This window comes from Procambarus clarkii, chromosome 60 (genome assembly GCF_040958095.1).
Source record: "Procambarus clarkii isolate CNS0578487 chromosome 60, FALCON_Pclarkii_2.0, whole genome shotgun sequence".
NCBI classification, from domain to species: domain Eukaryota; kingdom Metazoa; phylum Arthropoda; class Malacostraca; order Decapoda; family Cambaridae; genus Procambarus; species Procambarus clarkii.
In genome coordinates, this window is record NC_091209.1 from 16,628,503 (window position 1) to 16,650,829 (window position 22,327).

At 45.4% G+C, this 22,327-nt stretch overlaps 1 protein-coding gene across 22 annotated transcripts in view; it reads right to left on the reverse strand.

Moving 5' to 3' along the window:
• The window catches only part of Tlk (Tousled-like kinase), a 121,868-nt gene that overhangs the window by 63,328 nt on the left and 36,213 nt on the right, over window positions 1–22,327 (reverse strand). For 4 of the 22 annotated variants that reach the window (XM_045756122.2, XM_045756119.2, XM_069307600.1 and 1 more), the window contains exon 1: window positions 1,145–1,306. The exons of 7 other annotated variants lie outside the window; for them this stretch is intronic. In XM_045756122.2, the coding sequence (XP_045612078.1) occupies window positions 1,145–1,169 (25 nt within the window). In that variant the 5' untranslated portion in view covers window positions 1,170–1,306. Of the gene's footprint in view, window positions 1–771; window positions 899–973; window positions 1,115–1,144; window positions 1,313–22,327 lie in introns of those variants that run through there. 11 more of the 22 variants (XM_045756125.2, XM_069307602.1, XM_045756116.2 and 8 more) reach the window with 7 other exon arrangements.

Here is a 22,327-nt window from a genome sequence, read left to right on the forward strand (position 1 = left end):
GCCATTCTAAAAAAAAAAGGTCTGTCACTATTGAAATGTAAGACTTGTTTACCTAATAAACAGGGAATCAGAGGGAAATGGAATGATCAAATGGTACATAGGCATTGTGCACTAAATCATCTACTAATTATTAAAACTGCCTATATTGTTAGGCAAGGCTCAGTTAGGCCATATAAGGCAAAACTTGGTTAAGTAGGTTTTCAATATTTGACAAACCAGTTAATAATGTATGAAGTCACCTGTCTCCCAGGGAAATGATACAGTATTGTATTGTAAAAGTCACACAGATACTGTAGAAGCAAAGAGAGAGAATGAGGGGGTGTGCCAGTGGTCACTCTCCTGCCCAGCAATACACACATCTTATGTTGCCAAGGTGGAGTGTATGCCACTAGGAGCTTATTAAGAGGCAGAGAGTGAAGGCAGAGGTGCCCCAGGTAAGGAAGGAGAAGTGGGTCTTCCAAGGATGTCTCGATATTAAGATGGATGCAATCAAGATCATGCTAATCATCTTTACCAAGCTAAACTACAGCTGAATAACACCCACAACATGATTCCCCACACAGTGCCTCAAGTGGCACTACACACACACGGCCCCCTCACTTCAGGGCTGTGGGAATAACCCCGTTTTAACCACCCCAGGAACAACATTACCAACTTCCATCTTATCACTCATCAAAACTTGGCTGGGTGCACCGAGATTGTTTTTATCACATGGAGCCGCACAATTTACTCCTCTGCCCCGGAATCCCTCCGTAAAACGGCGCTGCCTACCATACGACGCCATACAGGCCATAGGCGTGGGATTGCGGGCAGAAACACCCCGGTGGAGCATGTCAAAATGGGGGTGAGAGAGTGGGCCCGAGGGAGAGAGACTCGTCCATTACACCACACGCAGACCTGCTCCTCGCCCTCTCACCATCAAAACCTCCATTTTTCCACCTCAAATTAAGACTGTTGCGCGCCTCACACTCACTTGTGTCCACGGTCTGTCCATTTTCGAGTCTTCCGCTAGGGCTTGGCGCGGGTTAGAGCATGGGGAAGGCTTTTTTAAGGCGGAGATGAGGCTCGGGAAAAGCGAATGTTTACGAACTCTCCACCAGCTAGCCATCGATTCGAGGCGTTATTGGCAAAATATTCAACTTACCCAACGACATTTCGGCGTAATGCATACGCAGTCCATTACTTCATAGTAGCAGGTCCCGCCGAGAGTCTATAATAACCTTATAAGATATTTCGCACTCATATAAAATCGATGAAAATTGCAAAATCTTCAATCCCTCCTTCGTCAACAATGAACAGTATGAAACGCGTTAGCCGGCAAACTATGGCCATAGAAAACGGGAACATCCACCTCTGCTCGAATATTTTGGTAATTTGTGTGTTTTACCAAGAATTATCTTTCTCGTGCTCACTGGAATCACACTTATCAAAATAAATGATCAACTGAACAGTAATACAGCAGGAGAGGTAGATTGCAGCGCCCTCCTAGGCCTATATATCGTCTCCCCCAAAGTCAGCCACTTGCTCACATGAAATAACTGTATTAATTAAATACCCAGAATGGTATATTTTCCCTTTAATATTTCTACCTTTCGGGAGCGTATTTAGTGTGTGAGTCAATAACGCCTTTGCTTTATCTCTTGAGAGGCCAGAGATAAGAACAAAATGCAATACTCTCTCACCCGCAATGCACCTACACAGGTAAATATACCCATTAAAATACACGAGAGAGAATCCGGGTAGCACTCAAGGCGTCTACTAATATTCCCGCGTTAGTGTCAATTTTTAAAAAGAGCCTAAAGGAGGTGAGAGAAGCAGTGAAGAGCCAACATGGCAGACACTGAGAGGGGTGTGGGGGGGACAAGCACCCAATGGCAAGAGACAGAGTGGGTTGACCTACCCGAGCCATGGCCTCTTCCTCCCCACCCTCTTGCTAAACCTCCAGAAAAAAAAAACTTCCATCTCAACATTTTTATCCTGCTCTTCCCTCTTTATTTCAGCTACATATGGGTTAATAATGAGAGAGTGAGAAAAAAAAAAATTGTGTGGACAGTGCAGGCGAAGGTGAGGATTCAACATGGCGGTGAGGGCGGAGGAGGAGGAGGAGGGGGAGAGGTGCACGTAGAGAGCGGACGGACACTACAATCCCGCAGCGGCCGCTATAGTAAGGTGGTCCCTCCAGCCAGTGGGCGTTTGGCGGCGGGTGCGGCCTTCCACCCCTCCCCTACCCCCTCCCACCCCCCCCCCTTCTCTCTCTCTCTCTCTCTCTCTCTCTCTCTCTCTCTCTCTCTCTCTTGCTCTCTCTCTCTCTCTCTCTGGCTCTTTCTCTCTTTTTTGCTCTCTCTCTGGCTCTTTCTCTCTCTCTCTCTCTTGCTCTTTCTCTCTCTCTCTCTCTCTCTCTCTTGCTCTTTCTCTCTCTCTCTCTTGCTCTTTCTCTCTCTCTCTCTCTTGCTCTTTCTCTCTCTCTCTCTTTTGTTCTTTCTCTCTCTCTTTTGCTCTCTCTCTCTCTCTCTCTCTTGCTCTTTCTCTCTCTCTCTCTTTTGCTCTTTCTCTCTCTCTTTTGCTCTCTTTCTCTCTCTCTCTCTCTCTCTCTCTCTCTCTCTCTCTCTCTCTCTCTCAATGGCATACCACCATTTTAACGTTAAATATCATTTGTCACCCCCCCGCACGGCAAATTCCCTGGGCGTTTTCATCGTTCCTGATTTCTAGAGGGTGGGTGACGTAGATATAAAAATAAAAAAAATGTCATTTATGTATTTCCTAGTCGAAGACCAACCCATACTCTCGACCGTGCTTCTATGTATATAATGTATACATTTAGATGAGGTTCTCACCGTGCCTCTCTGTGCATAGTTCATATATTTCAATGAGACTACCGTCAGGTTTTTTTTGTCAAATCCTGAATTTCATAGCGGAGGGTGGGCGGGTGAGGCCTTGAGTGGGTTTGTGTATGTGTGGGTACTCACCTAATTGTGGTTGCGGGGGCTGAACTTTAACTTTTCGGCCCCGCTGAATATAAATATATATATATATATATATATATATATATATATATATATATATATATATATATATATATATATATATATATATATATATATATATATATATATATATATATGTCGTACCTAATAGCCAGAACTCACTTCTCAGCCTACTATTCAAGGCCCGATTTGCCTAATAAGTCAAGTTTTCCTGAATTAATATATTTACTATAATTTTTTTCTAATGAAATGATAAAGCAACCCTTTTCTCTATGTATGAGGTCAATTTTTTTTTATTGGAGTTAAAATTAACGTAGACATATGACCGAACCTAACCAACCCTACCTAACCTAACCTAACCTATATTTATAGGTAAAGTTAGGTTAGGTAGCCAAAAAAAGCTAGGTTAGGTTAGGTTAGGTAGGTTAGGTAGACGAAAAAACATTAATTCATGAAAACTTGGCTTATTAGGCAAATCAGGCCTTGAATAGTAGGCTGAGAAGTGCGTTCTGGCTATTAGGTACGACATATATATATATATATATATATATATATATATATATATATATATATATGTCGTACCTAGTAGCCAGAACGCACTTCTCACCCTACTATGCAAGGCCCGATTTGCCTAATAAGCCAAGTTTTCCTGAAATAATATATTTTCTCAAATTTTTTTCTTATGAAATGATAAAGCTACCCATTTCATTATGAATGAGGTCAATTTTTTTTTATTGGAGTTAAAATTAACGTAGATATATGACTGAACCTAACCAACCCTACCTAACCTAACCTAACCTATCTCTACAGATTAGGTTAGGTTAGGTAGCCGAAAAAGTTAGGTTAGGTTAGGTTAGGTAGGTTAAGTTGCCGAAAAACAATTAATTCATGAAAACTTGGCTTATTAGGCAAATCGGGCCTTGCATAGTAGGCCGAGAAGTGCGTTCTGGCTACTAGGTACGACATATATATATATATATATATATATATATATATATATATATATGCATGTACTGCATATATTTCTACCACGCACACCCACATCCACAGGAAGCAGCCCGTAGCAGCTGTGCAAGTCCCAGGAGTCTATTTATTGCTAGGTGAACAGAGACATCAGAGTGAGAGAAAAAACTGCCTATCTGTTTTTGCCTCTTCCGGGAATCGAACCCGGGTCCTTAAGACTACAACCCCCGGGCGCTGTCCACTCAACCGCGATGTCCATTACGTGTGTATACACACATACGGAGCCGTATACACCCCGAGCATGTATATAAATACACACATACATATATGCATGCATGTGTGTATGTGCGCGCGCTTGCACGTACTCGCTGTAGAAACCCACCAATATGGACGACAGTATGATCTTACAGTGAGAGCAATAAGTGAAATCTGGCGACCAAGCAACGTCCCCGACACTGTGTGTGTGTGTGTGTGTGTGTGTGTGTGTGTGTGTGTGTGTGTGTGTGTGTGTGTGTGTGTGTGTGTGTGTGTGTGTGTGTGTGTACTCACCTAGTTGTGTCTGCAGGATCGAGCATTGACTCTTGGATCCCGCCTTTCGAGCATCGGTTGTTTACAGCAACGACTCCTGTCCCACTTCCCTATCATACCTGGTTTTAAAATTATGAATAGTATTTGCTTCCACAACCTGTTCCTGAAGTGCATTCCATTTTCCCACTACTCTCACGCTAAAAGAAAACTTCCTAACATCTCTGTGACTCATCTGAGTTTCAAGCTTCCATCCATGTCCTCTCGTTCTGTTACTATTCCGTGTGAACATTTCGTCTATGTCCACTCTGTCAATCCCTCTGAGTATCTTATACGTTCCTATCATGTCGCCCCTCTCCCTTCTTCTTTCTAGTGTCATAAGGCACAGTTCCCTCAGGCGCTCCTCATACCCCATCCCTCGTAGCTCTGGGACGAGTCTCGTTGCAAACCTCTGAACTTTTTCCTGTTTCATTATATGTTTCTTCAGATGGGGACTCCATGATGAGGCGGCATACTCTAAGACTGGCCTTACGTAGGCAGTGTAAAGCGCCCTAAATGCCTCCTTACTTAGGTTTCTGAATGATGTTCTAACTTTTGCCAGTGTAGAGTACGCTGCTGTCGTTATCCTATTTATATGTGCCTCAGGAGATAGATTAGGTGTTACGTCCACCCCCAGGTCTCTTTCACGCATCGTTACAGGTAGGCTGTTCCCCTTCATTGTGTACTGTCCCTTTGGTCTCCTATCTCCTAGTCCCATTTCCATAACTTTACATTTGCTCGTGTTGAATTCCAGTAGCCATTTCTCTGACCATCTCTGCAACCTGTTCAGGTCCTCTTGGAGGATCCTGCAATCCTCATCTGTCACAACTCTTCTCATCAACTTTGCGTGTGTGTGTGTGTGTGTGTGTGTGTGTGTGTGTGTGTGTGTGTGTGTGTGTGTGTGTGTGTGTGTGTGTGTGTGTGTGTGTGTGTGCGCGGGCACGTAATTACTATAGCGGGTCTGCGGGTGCTAAGCTTTAGTTCCTGGGCCCTGCCTTGTAGCTATCAGTCTTCTAGTTCATTGACCTCAAACCCCTGAGAAAAAATCTCCATTATTGCTGCATACTTTGTTTGAACTGTCCCTAAGTTCCGTTTTAAGGGGACCCGCAGGAAACGCTATATGTGTTTGTGGCTTTGCACGAATGTAACAACACCAACGGTATGTGTTGCTACCATTCTTGTATACGAATAAATCAATCAATAATTAATAGGGCCAAATCGTACACAAAACTGTTCGGCAAAGCCCGTTATCTGAGTGGTAAATCCGTATATATATAGATAGGTTATGATGTTTTAGCTTAGATTAGGCTGTGTTAGGCTCGGCTAGGTTTGGTAAGGTTGGATAGGGTTAGGTTTGGTAAGGTCGGATAGGGCTAGGCTTGGTAAGGTCGGATAGGGCTAGGCTTGGTAAGGTTGGATAGGGCTAGGTTTGGTAAGGTCGGATAGGGCTAGGTTTGGTAAGGTTGGATAGAGCTAGGTTTGGTAAGGTTGGATAGGGCTAGGCTTGGTAAGGTTGGATAGGGCTAGGTTTGGTAAGGTCGGATAGGGCTAGGTTTGGTAAGGTTGGATAGGGCTAGGTTTGGTAAGGTTGGATAGGGCTAGGTTTGGTAAGGTTGGATAGGGCTAGGCTTGGTAAGGTTGGATAGGGCTAGGTTTGGTAAGGTTGGATAGGGCTAGGCTTGGTAAGGTCGGATAGGGCTAGGCTTGGTAAGGTCGGATAGGGCTAGGTTTGGTAAGGTTGGATAGGGCTAGGCTTGGTAAGGTCGGATAGGGCTAGGCTTGGTAAGGTCGGATAGGGCTAGGTTTGGTTAGGTTGGATAGGGCTAGGTTTGGTAAGGTTGGATAGGGCTAGGCTTGGTAAGGTCGGATAGGGCTAGGCTTGGTAAGGTCGGATAGTGCTAGGCTTGGTTAGGTCGGATAGGGCTAGGTTTGGTTAGGTTGGATAGGTTTAGGCTTGGTTAGGGCGGATAGTGCTAGGCTTGGTTAGGTTGGATAGGGTTAGGTACAAACCGTTCGTGAATGGTAATATGTACGGTGGAACTTGTATCCGTCTCACCCCGCCCTAGATCTCCTCAGAGACATACCGTGTCCCAGAACTTTCTCGATATTCCGTTTATTGTGCGAGGCTATATTTGGGCGCCATGCTGCCTCTGGATTGTCTACTGCTGGTCTCACATACGTGGTTTTATGTTCTGAAGAACTCATTGTCTACGTCCCTGAAGGACTCCTTGTCCAGGTTCATGAAGGACTCCTTGTCCAGGTTCATGAAGGACTCCTTGTCCAGGTTCATGAAGGACTCCTTGTCCAGGTTCATGAAGGACTCCTTGTCCAGGTTCATGAAGGACTCCTTGTCCAGGTTCATGAACAGTAAAGTAAAAAAAAAAAATTCTTTTTTTTATTAAATTTTTTTTAAATTCTTTTTTTAAAAGTAAAAAAAATCTAATACAATATCAATAAATTTAATCAAGTTGACACAGAGTTCAAAAGTGTCATAGATACGCCATATCTGTACACAATTATGGTGTATGTATTTACTATTTGCGTCTACGGAATCGAGCTATTAGTTCTTGGACCCCGGTTTTCCCAAAGTTTTTCCCGAAGTGTGTGTTAGAGATAAATATATGTAGTAGACATAATAGAGGACAAAATATTGATTAGAAAGGCGGGGTCCAAGAGCTAATAGATCGATTCTGTAGGCATAAATAGTAAATTGACACACACACATAGCTGATAAGAGTGAGTGCCTTGTGTATCAGGACTCTGAAGACCGGAGTGCCACTCGAGGAAGGCGTCTCTGTTTGTGGCAATAGTGTTGTGGTCGCTAGCCATCCGACAGAACAGTTACAGCACCGCTCATGTGCCTGGTAAGTCCACTACGGGCTCACCATAGCCCGTGCTACTTGCCCCGCTCCTGTGCCAGGTAAGTCCACTACGGGCTCACCATAGCCCGTGCTACTAGCAACTTTTTGTTCCCAGTAGCTGAATCTTAAACAACAACAATTAGCCATCGTGGCCTCTGGAGCGAGGTGTCCACCGCCAGCTGCTGAACCACCAGTCCACACACACGGGGGCCAGCGCCCCCGACGCTGCGAGGAGCGAACTGAAGAATACTGTGTCCTCGAAGTCTGCGGCTCCACGCCCACACACATTTCTTATTTTATATTATTTTTTAGAGGGGTAGATGGTTGGAACAAGTTAGGTCTGGTTGTGGTGGAGGCCAAAACCGTCTGTAGTTTCACGGTGTCATACGACAAAGAGTGCTAGGAAGACGAGACACCACGAGTAAATATGTATGTGGGAGTTCGAGCGCTGCTACGGGCTGCACCCTGGGGATATGTGTGTGTGTGTGTTAGAGAGAAATATATGGTAGATATAAGAGGTAAAATAGGTCGGGGAATTTTTTAAATTTAAATTTTGCCCCGAGGGGCGAGTTTATTGGGCAGCGTCACTCATCCTGTGAGTGGACACACCGCCATAGTGACAGTATTGGGCAGCGCCACTCATCCTGTGAGTGGACACACCGCCATAGTGACAGTATTGGGCAGCGCCACTCATCCTGTGAGTGGACACACCACCATAGTGACAGTATTGGGCAGCGCCACTCATCCTGTGAGTGGACACACCACCATAGTGACAGTATTGGGCAGCGCCACTCATCTTGTGAGTGGACACACCGCCATAGTGACAGTATTGGGCAGCGCCACTCATCTTGTGAGTGGACACACCGCCATAGTGACAGTATTGGGCAGCGTCACTCATCCTGTGAGTGGACACACCACCATAGTGACAGTATTGGGCAGCGCCACTCATCTTGTGAGTGGACACACCGCCATAGTGACAGTATTGGGCAGCGCCACTCATCTTGTGAGTGGACACACCGCCATAGTGACAGTATTGGGCAGCGCCACTCATCCTGTGAGTGGACACACCGCCATAGTGACAGTATTGGGCAGCGCCACTCATCCTGTGAGTGGACACACCGCCATAGTGACAGTATTGGGCAGCGCCACCCATCCTGTGAGTGGACACACCGCCATAGTGACAGTATTGGGCAGAGCCACCCATCCTGTGAGTGGACACACCGCCATAGTGACAGTATTGGGCAGCGCCACTCATCCTGTGAGTGGACACACCGCCATAGTGACAGTATTGGGCAGCGCCACTCATCCTGTGAGTGGACACACCGCCATAGTGACAGTATTGGGCAGCGCCACCCATCCTGTGAGTGGACACACCGCCATAGTGACAGTATTGGGCAGCGCCACCCATCCTGTGAGTGGACACACCGCCATAGTGACAGTATTGGGCAGCGCCACCCATCCTGTGAGTGGACACACCGCCATAGTGACAGTATTGGGCAGCGCCACCCATCCTGTGAGTGGACACACCGCCATAGTGACAGTATTGGGCAGCGCCACCCATCCTGTGAGTGGACACACCGCCATAGTGACAGTATTGGGCAGCGCCACTCATCCTGTGAGTGGACACACCGCCATAGTGACAGTATTGGGCAGTGCCACTCATCTTGTGAGTGGACACACCGCCATATTGACAGTATTGGGCAGCGGCACTCATCCTGTGAGTGGACACACCGCCATAGTGACAGTATTGGGCAGTGCCACTCATCCTGTGAGTGGACACACCGCCATAGTGACAGTATTGGGCAGCGCCACTCATCCTGTGAGTGGACACACCGCCATAGTGACAGTATTGGGCAGCGGCACTCATCCTGTGAGTGGACACACCGCCATAGTGACAGTATTGGGCAGTGCCACTCATCCTGTGAGTGGACACACCGCCATAGTGACAGTATTGGGCAGCGTCACTCATCCTGTGAATGGACACACCGCCATAGTGACAGTATTGGGCAGCGTCACTCATCCTGTGAGTGGACACACCGCCATAGTGACAGTATTGGGCAGCGTCACTCATCCTGTGAATGGACACACCGCCATAGTGACAGTATTGGGCAGCGTCACTCATCCTGTGAATGGACACACCGCCATAGTGACAGTATTGGGCAGCTCCACTCATCCTGTGAATGGACACACCGCCATAGTGACAGTATTGGGCAGCACCACTCATCCTGTGAATGGACACACCGCCATAGTGACAGTATTGGGCAGCGTCACTCATCCTGTGAATGGACACACCGCCATAGTGACAGTATTGGGCAGCGGCACTCATCCTGTGAGTGGACACACCGCCATAGTGACAGTATTGGGCAGCGTCACTCATCTTGTGAGTGGACACACCGCCATAGTGACAGTATTGGGCAGCGGCACTCATCCTGTGAGTGGACACACCGCCATAGTGACAGTATTGGGCAGCGTCACTCATCTTGTGAGTGGACACACCGCCATAGTGACAGTATTGGGCAGCGGCACTCATCCTGTGAGTGGACACACCGCCATAGTGACAGTATTGGGCAGCGTCACTCATCTTGTGAGTGGACACACCGCCATAGTGACAGTATTGGGCAGCGCCACTCATCTTGTGAGTGGGCACACCGCCATAGTGACAGTATTGGGCAGCGCCACTCATCCTGTGAGTGGACACACCGCCATAGTGACAGTATTGGGCAGCGCCACTCATCCTGTGAGTGGACACACCGCCATAGTGACAGTATTGGGCAGCGCCACTCATCCTGTGAGTGGACATACCCCCATAGTGACAGTATTGGGCAGCGCCACTCATCCTATGAGTGGATATACCCCCATAGTGACAGTATTGGGCAGCGCCACTCATCCTATGAGTGGATATACCCCCATAGTGACAGTATTGGGCAGCGCCACTCATCCTGTGAGTGGACATACCCCCATGGTGACAGTATTGGGCAGCGCCACTCATCCTGTGAATGGACACACCGCCATAGTGATAGTATTGGGCAGCGCCACTCATCCTGTGAGTGGACATACCCCCATAGTGACAGTATTGGGCAGCGCCACTCATCCTATGAGTGGATATACCCCCATAGTGACAGTATTGGGCAGCGCCACTCATCCTATGAGTGGATATACCCCCATAGTGACAGTATTGGGCAGCGCCACTCATCCTGTGAGTGGACATACCCCCATGGTGACAGTATTGGGCAGCGCCACTCATTCTATGAGTGGACATACCCCCATAGTGACAGTATTGGGCAGCGCCACTCATCTTGTGAGTGGACACACCGCCATAGTGACAGTATTGGGCAGCGCCACTCATCTTGTGAGTGAACACACCGCCATACCAGCATGTACAACACTCCCCAATAGGAAGAAAACCCGCTGGGTTGTTCATCCTGTCACTTGTACCCAACTATAATAGGTTAAGTAACAATTGTAATTACGAAGCTATAAGATGCTTATCTTAAGATACTAACAAGGTTAGGTAAGGTCGGTGTTTTCTATGAAGCTTTTTAAGGGTATCTATTATGTTTAGTATATCACCTATGCACTTATTTAATAAGTCAATATTGACTTTACGAATTTGCGAGAACGGGTTGCACAGACACAGCTGGGACTTGCTTAACTGTCTCAAGTGAAGTTTATTCATCAACAAACGGTTAGAACGACGAGATCCAAGAGCTGACAGCTCGATCCTGCAGACACAAGTAGTAAATACACACACTCACAGTAAAATAAATAAAAATAAAATAAAATAAAATGTTTATTTAGGTAAGGTACATACATGCAATAAATTTTTACAAAGATTGGTTGACTTATAGATAGAGCTAGTACATACAATGCCTAAAGCCACTATTACGCAAAGCGTTTCGGGCATAGATGGCTGTGGTAGGTAGTCAAGGTAGGTAGCTACCTAGCCAATGTAGGTAGGTAGCTACCTAGCCAATGTGGCTAGGTAGTCAAGAGCTGTGACAAAGGAGCTCCAGGAGTGGTTGTAGAGAGTAGACCGCCCTGAGGACCACAACAACATCCTCCAGCAACACATGGATGGCGAATATGAAAGACATTCCTCACACTCTTTACCCCTAATCTAACCAGGGGCCAGATTCACGAAGCAGTTACGCAAGCACGTACGAACCTGTACATCTTTTCTCAATCTTTGGCGGCTTTGTTTACAATTATTAAACAGTTAATGAGCTCCGAAGTACCAGGAGGCTGTTTATAACAATAACAACAGTCGATTGGCAAGTTTTCATGCTTGTAAACTGTTTAATAAATGTAACCAAAGCCGTCAAAGATTGAGGAAAGATGTACACGTTCGTAAGTACTTGCGTAACTGCTTCGTGAATCTGGCCCCAGACATGTACGAACCCAAGTAACCCCCCTAACCTATCGAGGCCCATGCATAGAAAACGTCAATATTATGGTGCTTCAATGTTCATTAATACATCGCATTTTCAACGTATTTGGGTGCCAGATGGGGCTGGATAAAGATTCAGCCACCCAAGAGGGGGCATGGGCATGAATAACCCGTAAGGTAGCGTGTTGTGGTTAAGTACTTATCTATGAGTGACTACGAGGTGATGGAGGAGTAGCTGAGGGTGAGGTAGAGGCTGAGTAATACTCTAACAAGCACTCGGGCTGTGATACAGGCTGTAGCCTCGTTCTTGCTTCTTCAGCCAATTGGAAGTGTTGATTTCTAGTTCAGAAAGTGGTAGTAGGAACGGGGCGGTTCCCGGGCGGCGTGACTCTTCCTGTGAGCAAACACACCAGGAGCATTCCTGAAGCACACACCACAGATGGGCGCTGGTGGCTGAGTGGACAGCACGCTGGATACGTAGTCCTGTGGACAGGGGGTTCGATTCCCGGCGCCGGCGGAAACAAATGGTCAGAGTTTCTTTCACCCTGATGCACTTGTTCCCTAGCAAGGCCTGGAGGGTCTTGGCCCTCCCCTAGCGAGGCCTCCAAGGCCTGGAGGACGACCGGGCCGCGGGGACGCTAAGCCCCGAAATCATCTCAAGCTAGTAACCTCAAGAAGCCCCCCCCCTCCCCCCTTCCCACCTGTTGACCACCTGCCAACATCTCCTCACACCTTTTCAACTCATTCGCCTGATTGATAGATTGATAAAGATTAAGTCACCCAAGAGGTGGCACGGGCATGAATAACCCGTAATCATTCGCCTTTCCAGCTTCCACTTATGTATTTTAGTTCCCGTGAGTCCCCCCTATCCCCTATCCCCTATGTACCCATATCCAGTCCTCCACTCCCCCCCCCCCCCCCCAGACAGACGTGAAGAGAGGCAGCCAGCCACCGAGGCGGCGCTGGCAACGTCTCGTCTAGAAGATATTGCCAAGAACCCCACAAAGAAGGTAGTGAGTGTGTACGTCGGTACACCGCAGGTGCAGCCTACGAACTGCATCATTATACACCATAAGGAGGCGGCCCAGATAGTGAAGCTGTAATAGTGAGGATACTGGGGGATGGTAACATTCTGAGGGTAAATGGCTATAAAGTATTCCACTAATATGCTGGTGGAGTGGTTGTTGTTATAGATTCAGCTACTCGGAATAAGTTCCAAGTAGTACGGGCTATGGTGAGCCCGTAGTGGACTTACCTGGCACAGGAGTGGTGCCCTGGTAGAGAGGAATTATGGTAGTCTGGTGTTATGTGAGAATGGCCGTACCTGCTGACATACCACATATAGACCTATTCTAAACAATACTTTGCGCACACAATTACACAGAATGACAACTATATTTAATTTATCAATATAGCGATAAATTGTTTAAGATATTTACCAAGCACCTCCTTTAAAAAAGGCCACTGACTGACTTTGACATCGAGTTTACTAACTTTACTGACTCTGACAACGAGTTTACTAACTTTACTGAGTTTAACATCGAGTTTACTGACTTTACTGCCAGACATCGAGTTTCAGGCTCATTAGGCAAAGGGAATATTAATGGGTGAAGATGATAGCTGTTTGTGCAATAAGATGAGGCTACTCAACCACAAGGACTATCATTAACAACTACCCATCTGTGGGGGGGGGGCGGGAGATCAGACTAGGCATGTTTCCTAAACACTAGAGGCATAGAGGGCAATTGATTCATTGTCAAAGAGTCGTTAAGCCGGAATCATTATAAACGGTCAAAATTAGAACCAAAATGCCTGCTTTCGGAGGAAAAACAGTAAGTGAGGAAGAACTAAGGTGTCTTCTTTGTCACATTAAGTTTAAGTGTGATGCTTGTAAGCCAGTAACGACAGAACCATTTTACACAGAACTAATTAAAGAAATAATTAATGCATTTAGAACAAAAGCTTCCCGCCAAAAATGAAAATTATACACAGGACGAGATTGTAAACAACATTCGTCAGATACCGGAACTTAACCGCTCTACATGTTTATTGTATCGGTGGCCAGGCTCAGATCATGGCGTACGCTGACTTCGGATAGTGTTCTTGGACATCATTAGGGACCACACTGACGTCCACACCCGTGGGCAGGGTTCTTGGACATCATTAGGGACCACACTGACGTCCACACCCGTGGGCAGGGTTCTTGGACATCGCTTCAACATCAGCACCTCAAGCTGAATTAGCATCTTTAAAGGAAGTAGTAAAGAGTTCTGGGAGTTCTTCTACTCCCCGACCCCGGCCTGAGGCCAGGTTCGACTTGCGAGAGCCTAGTATCGTACTTCAAGCATAACTTGTGAGAGCCTAACATGGTACTTCAAGCATAACTTGTGAGAGCCTAACATGGTACTTCTCGCATAACTTGCGAGAGCCTAGTATCGTACTTCTCACATAACTTGTGAGAGCCTAGCATCGTACTTCTCACATAACTTGTGAGAGCCTAACATGGTAATTCTCACATAACTTGTGAGAGCCTAACATCGTACTTCTCGCATAACTTGTGAGAGCCTAACATCGTACTTCTCGCATAACTTGTGAGAGCCTAACATCGTACTTCTCACATAACTTGTGAGAGCCTAACATGGTAATTCTCACATAACTTGTAAGAGCCTAACATCGTACTTCTCGCATAACTTGTGAGAGCCTAACATCGTACTTCTCACATAACTTGTGAGAGCCTACCATCGTACTTCTCACATAACTTGTGAGAGCCTAACATGGTAATTCTCACATAACTTGTGAGAGCCTAACATCGTACTTCTCGCATAACTTGTGAGAGCCTAACATCGTACTTCTCACATAACTTGTGAGAGCCTAACATCGTACTTCTCACATAACTTGTGAGAGCCTAACATCGTACTTCTCACATAACTTGTGAGAGCCTAACATCGTACTTCTCACATAACTTGTGAGAGCCTAACATCGTACTTCTCACATAACTTGTGAGAGCCTAACATCGTACTTCTCACATAACTTGTGAGAGCCTAACATGGTACTTCTCACATAACACCATACTCCCATAATTCCCCCCATCAGCATGAAAATGAGATTCTGTATTCCTCTTTAGCCTCAGAATGCTCCCATCTCCATTCCCCCAGTTTCCCGGGGTGTTATTATGGTAATATTATCTCTGAAGGCTGCAATAATGTGCATTCAAGAAGAAAATTAGTAAAAAACTCTTCCTCCAAGAAGAAAATTAGTAACAAATTCTTCCTCCAAGAAGAAAATTAGTAAAAAACTCTTCCTCCAAGAAGAAAATTAGTAAAAAACTCTTCCTCCAAGAAGAAAATTAGTAAAAAACTCTTCAAGAAGAAAATTAGTAAGAAATTCTTCTTTCAATAAGGAAATTAGAAAAACATTCTTCCTTCAAGAAGAAAATTAGTAAAACATTCTTCCTTCAAGAAGAAAATTAGTAAAAAATTCTTCCTTCAAGAAGAAAATTAGTAAAACATTCTTCCTTCAAGAAGAAAATTAGTAAAAAATTCTTCCTTCAAGAAGAAAATTAGTAAAAAACTCTTCCTCCAAGAAGAAAATTAGTAAAAAACTCTTCAAGAAGAAAATTAGTAAGAAATTCTTCTTTCAATAAGAAAATTAGAAAAACATTCTTCCTTCAAGAAGAAAATTAGAAAAACATTCTTCCTTCAAGAAGAAAATTAGTAAAACATTCTTCCTTCAAGAAGAAAATTAGTAAAAAATTCTTCCTTCAAGAAGAAAATTAGTAAAAATTAAAATTAAGGAAAAATTAAAATCAGATAAACTTAAGACTTACTTGTAAATAAGGAGTTATCGTAACTACAAATATGATACAGCCCACGAGATTAGTCTCGTTAGCTCAGCCGATAAGATAAGCTGTTTTTATTTGTCAAACTATACTGATAGTAGAATACGGTCATCATCCTAGGTCACACTTCTACTCATCATACACTCAGTCATCATCCTAGGTCACACTTCTACTCATCATACACTCAGTCATCATCCTAGGTCACACTTCTACTCATCATACACTCAGTCATCATCCTAGGTCACACTTCTACTCATCATACACTCAGTCATCATCCTAGGTCACACTTTTACTCATCATACACTCAGTCATCATCCTAGGTCACACTTCTACTCATCATACACTCAGTCATCATCCTAGGTAGCACTTCTATTCATCATACATTCAGTCATCATCCTAGGTCACACTTCTACTCATCATACACTCAGTCATCATCCTAGGTCACACTTCTACTCATCATACACTCAGTCATCATCCTAGGTCACACTTCTATTCATCATACACTCAGTCATCATCCTAGGTCACACTTCTATTCATCATACACTCAGTCATCATCCTAGGTCACACTTCTACTCGTCATCCACTCAGTCATCATCCTAGGTCACACTTCTACTCATCATACACTCAGTCATCATCCTAGGTCACACTTCTACTCATCATACACTCAGTCATCATCCTAGGTCACACTTCTACTCATCATACACTCAGTCATCATCCTAGGTCGCACTTCTACTCATCATACACTCAGTCATCATCCTAGGATACACTTAAGAACATAAGAACAAAGGTAACTGCAGAAGGCCTATTGGCCCACACGAGGCAGCTCCTATCTATAACCACCCAATCCCACTCATATACTTGTCCAACCCGCGCTTGAAACAATCGAGGGACCCCACCTCCACCACGTTACGCGGTAATTGGTTCCACAAATCAACAACCCTGTTACCGAACCAGTATTTACCCAAGTTTTTCCCAAATCCAAACTTACCCAACTTATACCCACTGTTTCGTGTTCTGTCCTGTGCTGATACTCTCAATACCCCATTAATATCTCCTTTGTTATGTCCATTCATCCACTTGTAAACCTCTATCATGTCACCCCTAACTCTTCGCCTTTCCAGTGAATGCAACTTAAGCTTTGTTAATCTTTCTTCATATGAAAGATTTCTAATTTGGGGAATTAACTTAGTCATCCTACGCTGGACACGCTCAAGTGAATTTATATCCATTCTATAGTACGGCGACCAAAACTGAACTGCATAATCTAAATGGGGCCTAACCAGAGCAAGATATAGCTGAAGAACCACACCAGGTGTCTTGTTACTAACGCTTCGATTAATAAATCCCAGTGTCCTATTCGCCTTATTACGAACATTCATACATTAATCCTTTCGTTTTAAATTTTTACTAATCATAACTCCCAGATCCCTTTCGCAATCCGACTTCGCAATCTCAACACCATCTAGCTCATATCTTGTAACTCTATCATCATTACCTAGCCTCAAAACTTTACATTTATTAGCATTAAACTGCATCTGCCAGTCTTTTGACCATTTCAAAACCCTATTTAGATCAACTTGAAGTGATTGTGAGTCTATTATTTCTAGCCTACTCCATTATAGGTCCCCCCCCCCCCCGCTCAAGGGACTCACGTATATACTCTCGCAAATTACGATTATCTTACACTACAAAATAACATTAATTAGTTACCACATAGTACATATTAATCAACATAAATTTAGTGTTCCATTTTCCGCGCCAACATCCTCCTCATGAGGATAAACAACGGCAAGTTCTTGGACGGCTTATCAGCTATGATAAGTCTATGTACGTTTCCTGGTTTCTAGCTACACGGGATTTGAAATAGAAACCTCATGGTCTCCTGTAAACACAGGTGTCATTTAGAAATATCCGGTATCTATCTGAGCTTACGACCGTTGAGCGGGAAGTCGGTTAACAAATTTTTTTTAAATTTTGCATCACGGTGAAGATTTTCAAATTTAAATTTTTAAATTCCTTTTTTTTTAAATTTGAGTTTTAAACAAACTAGTTTCTAGTAATAGTTTCTAGATTTATAATTGAGTTGGCTAGTACGGTCTAGCAGAGGCTTCTATCGATATCAAAGAATATTTAGATTTAAGATATCAACCCTGAAGAATTATTTTTTAATGCGATTACAGGTTAATTTAAATCCCGAATTATACTACAAAGTTTTCTGTTGTGATCAGAAGTTTATAACGGGATTTGACGTTTCTAGTTATGTTTCAAGAAAGATAAAAATATATAGAAAAGACTGATAGTAAAAGCAGAAGTACGCAAGCACACACACACACACACACACACACACACACACACACACACACACACACACACACACACACACACACACACACACACACACACACACAGGCGGGACCAAAGAGCCAGAGCTCAACCCCCGCAAACACAACTAGGTGAGTACACAGACACACACACACACACACACACACACACACACACACACACACACACACACACACACACACGAATGAGTACGTCAGGGTGAGAAGAGAAGCAGAGAACAATTTTGAAAATGATATAGCAAACAAAGCCAAGACCGAACCAAAGCTACTCCACAGTCACATCAGAAGGAAAACAACAGTGAAAGAACAGGTATTGAAACTTAGAACAGGCGAGGACAGGTATACAGAGAATGACAGAGAGGTGTGTGAGGAACTCAACAAGAGGTTCCAGGAGGTCTTCACAATAGAACAGGGTGAGGTCACTGTGCTAGGAGAAAGGGAGGTAAACCAGGCGGCCTTGGAGGAGTTCGAAATTACGAGAGAGGAGGTCAAGAGACACCTGCTGGATCTGGATGTTAGAAAGGCTGTTGGTCCAGATGGGATCTCACCATGGGTACTGAAAGAGTGTGCAGAGGCACTTTGCTTGCCACTCTCCATAGTGTATAGTAAGTCACTAGAGACGGGAGACCTACCAGAAATATGGAAGACGGCGAATGTGGTCCCAATATACAAAAAGGGCGACAGACAAGAGGCACTGAACTACAGGCCAGTGTCCTTGACTTGTATACCATGCAAGGTGATGGAGAAGATCGTGAGAAAAAACCTGGTAACACATCTGGAGAGAAGGGACTTCGTGACAAATCGCCAACATGGATTCAGGGAGGGTAAATCTTGCCTTACAGGCTTGATAGAATTCTACGATCAGGTGACACAGATTAAGCAAGAAAGAGAGGGCTGGGCGGACTGCATTTTCTTGGATTGTCGGAAAGCCTTTGACACAGTACCGCATAAGAGGCTGGTGCATAAGCTGGAGAGACAGGCAGGTGTAGCTGGTAAGGTGCTCCAGTGGATAAGGGAGTATCTAAGCAATAGGAAGCAGAGAGTTACGGTGAGGGGTGAGACCTCCGATTGGCGTGAAGTCACCAGTGGAGTCCCACAGGGCTCTGTACTCGGTCCTATCTTGTTTCTGATATATGTAAATGATCTCCCGGAGGGTATCGATTCATTTCTCTCAATGTTTGCGGACGATGCTAAAATTATGAGAAGGATTAAAACAGAAGAGGACTGTTTGAGGCTTCAAGAAGACCTAGACAAGCTGAAGGAATGGTCGAACAAATGGTTGTTAGAGTTTAACCCAACCAAATGTAATGTAATGAAGATAGGTGTAGGGAGCAGGAGGCCAGATACAAGGTATCATCTGGGAGAGGACATTCTTCAGGAGTCAGAGAAGGAAAAAGACTTGGGGGTTGATATCACGCCAGACCTGTCTCCTGCAGCACATATCAAGCGGATGACATCAGCGGCATATGCCAGGCTGGCCAACATACGAACGGCATTCAGAAACTTGTGTAAAGAATCATTCAGAACTTTGTATACCACATATGTCAGGCCAATCCTGGAGTATGCAGCCCCAGCATGGAGTCCATATCTAGTCAAGGATAAGACTAAACTGGAAAAGGTTCAAAGGTTTGCCACCAGACTAGTACCCGAGCTGAGGGGTATGAGCTACGAGGAGAGACTACGGGAATTAAACCTCACTTCGCTGGAAGACAGAAGAGTTAGGGGGGACATGATCACCACATTCAAGATTCTGAAGGGGATTGATAGGGTAGATAAAGACAGTCTATTTAACACAAGGGGAACACGCACAAGGGGACACAGGTGGAAACTGAGTGCCCAAATGAGCCACAGAGATATTAGAAAGAACTTTTTTAGTGTCAGAGTGGTTGACAAATGGAATGCATTAGGGGGTGATGTGGTGGAGGCTGACTCCATACACAGTTTCAAGTGTAGATATGACAGAGCCCGATAGGCTCAGGAATCTGTACACCTGTTGATTGACGGTTGAGAGGCGGGACCAAAGAGCCAGAGCTCAACCCCCGCAAACACAACTAGGTGAGTACAACTAGGTGAGTACACACACACACACACACACACAGACACACACACACACACACACACACACACACACAGACACACACACACACACACACACAGACACACACACACACACACACAGACACACACACACACACACACACACACACACACACACACACACACACACACACACACACACACACACACACACACACACACACACACACACACAGAAGAATGCCAGAAGAAAAGCATTTAAAACCACTCAAAAAAAAAAACAGTTGAGGCTTCACCAAGAGAAGTGAAGAGTTAATACTGACCGAGAGAAACATATGCGAAGAGATAAATGAAACAGTGTTGATGATGGAGACAGCCTTAAGATTCAGTTGCTGGCGATGAGTCACAATAACGTGGCTAAAGTATGTTGACCAGACCACACACTAGAAGGTGAAGGGACGACGACGTTTCGGTCCGTCCTGGACCATTCTCAAGTCGATTGAGAAACGTCGTCGTCCCTTCACCTTCTAGTGTGTGGTCTGGTCAACATAAGATTCAGTTACTCGGATCCAAAAGTTCCAAGCAGCACGGGCTATGGTGAACCCGTAAGTGGAGGCTTTTTGGAACTAACATGACATGGTTAGCTGACTCCTATTAAAGACCCGAACAAGAAATTAAGTAACGTGAAAAGGTAACTAATCAACAGCTTAAAAAGAGCATCCCAGATGTCTTGACAAGAAGTTACAGCCCCGCTCCTGTGTCAGGTAAGTCCCCGACGGGCTCACCATAGCCCGTGCTACTTGCAACTTTTTGTTCCCAGTAGCTGAATCTATAACAACAACAACATGTCTTGACACCAGTTACAGCCCCGCTCCTGTGCCAGGTAAGTCTCCCAGGGGCTCACCATAGCCCGTGCTACTTGCAACTTATGTTCCGAGTAGCTGAACCTAAAACAACAACAATATGTCTTGACCATTCCTGATTCCAACGCAGCCTATTCGAACACTCTTACAAACACTTCCGCTGTCTAGCAGAATTTGAGGGAGAACATAAGAACAAGGCAACTGCAGAAGACCTAGTGGCCCATACGAGGCAGCTACTATCTATAACCATAAGAACCTAACTAACTGATTCATATTCCTTATGCGTCACAACACCAAGGTGACCTGACAGAAACAAAGGTTGTGGGACCTGGCAGGATATCAGCGTCAACCCTAACAGGAAATGCTGCAATCCTGTGCTAGCCACTGTCTCACCGGTGACTGCTGGTGTCAAATATCCGGAGGAAAATAGGAACATATTAATAAAGGAAACTGGAGGTCCATTGGCACATACAAGGCCGCTCATATCGGCCTATGGAACCGCCATTTATAGGCTGCCTCGTATGGGCCAACAGGAGCTGCCTCGTATGGGCCAACAGGAGCTGCTTCGTATTGACCAATGGGAGCTGCCTCGTATGGGCCAACAGGAGCTGCCTCGTATGGGCCAACAGGAGCTGCTTCGTATTGACCAATGGGAGCTGCCTCGTATGGGCCAATAGGAGCTGCTTCGTATGGGCAAACTTTCCTTTCTTATGCCCACGACAACTTCTCTCTCTCTCTCCCATGACAACTTCCCTCTCCTCCCCCCCCCCTCTCTCTCTCTCTCGTTCTCTCTCTCTAAGAGAGAGAATATACCACAGGGCATTGTGCTTGGTCCCTTGTAGTGGAATGTCTCTATATCAACGACCTACCTCTCATTCCATAAGCTCGAGCCTATTACTGCACGGGCCCCTAAGCCTTTGGCTAGTCAAGTAAGTAGACCAAACAACTTGGTCTGGACGGTAGAGTGACGGTCTCGCTTCATGCAGGTCGGCGTTCAATCCCCGACCGTCCACAAGTGGTTGGGTACCATTCCTTTCACCACCTTCCCATCCCAAATCCTTATCCTGACCTTCCCAGTGCTATATAGTCGTGGAGGCTTGGTGCTTTCCCCCTGATAGTTCCCTTGGGAACACATGCCAGGCATCAAGTCAAGGTGGAGGGGAGCCGGTGGCTGAGCGGACAGAACACTGGGCGCGTGGTCCTGTGGTCCCGGGCTCGATCCCGGGCGCCGGCGAGAAACGATGGGCAGAGTTTCATTTACCCTGATGCACCTGTTACGTAGCAGTAAAATAGGTATCTGGGAGTTAGTCAGCTGTCACGGGCTGCTTCCTGGGGGTGGAGGCCTGGCCGAGGACCGGGCCGCGGGGACACTAAAACCCCGAAATCATCTCAAGATAACCTCAAGATAAGGAAGGTACCATCTGACGTCACACAGCTGGCCTCCACTTACTACCACCATGGATAACTTACTAATAAAATATAATAGGT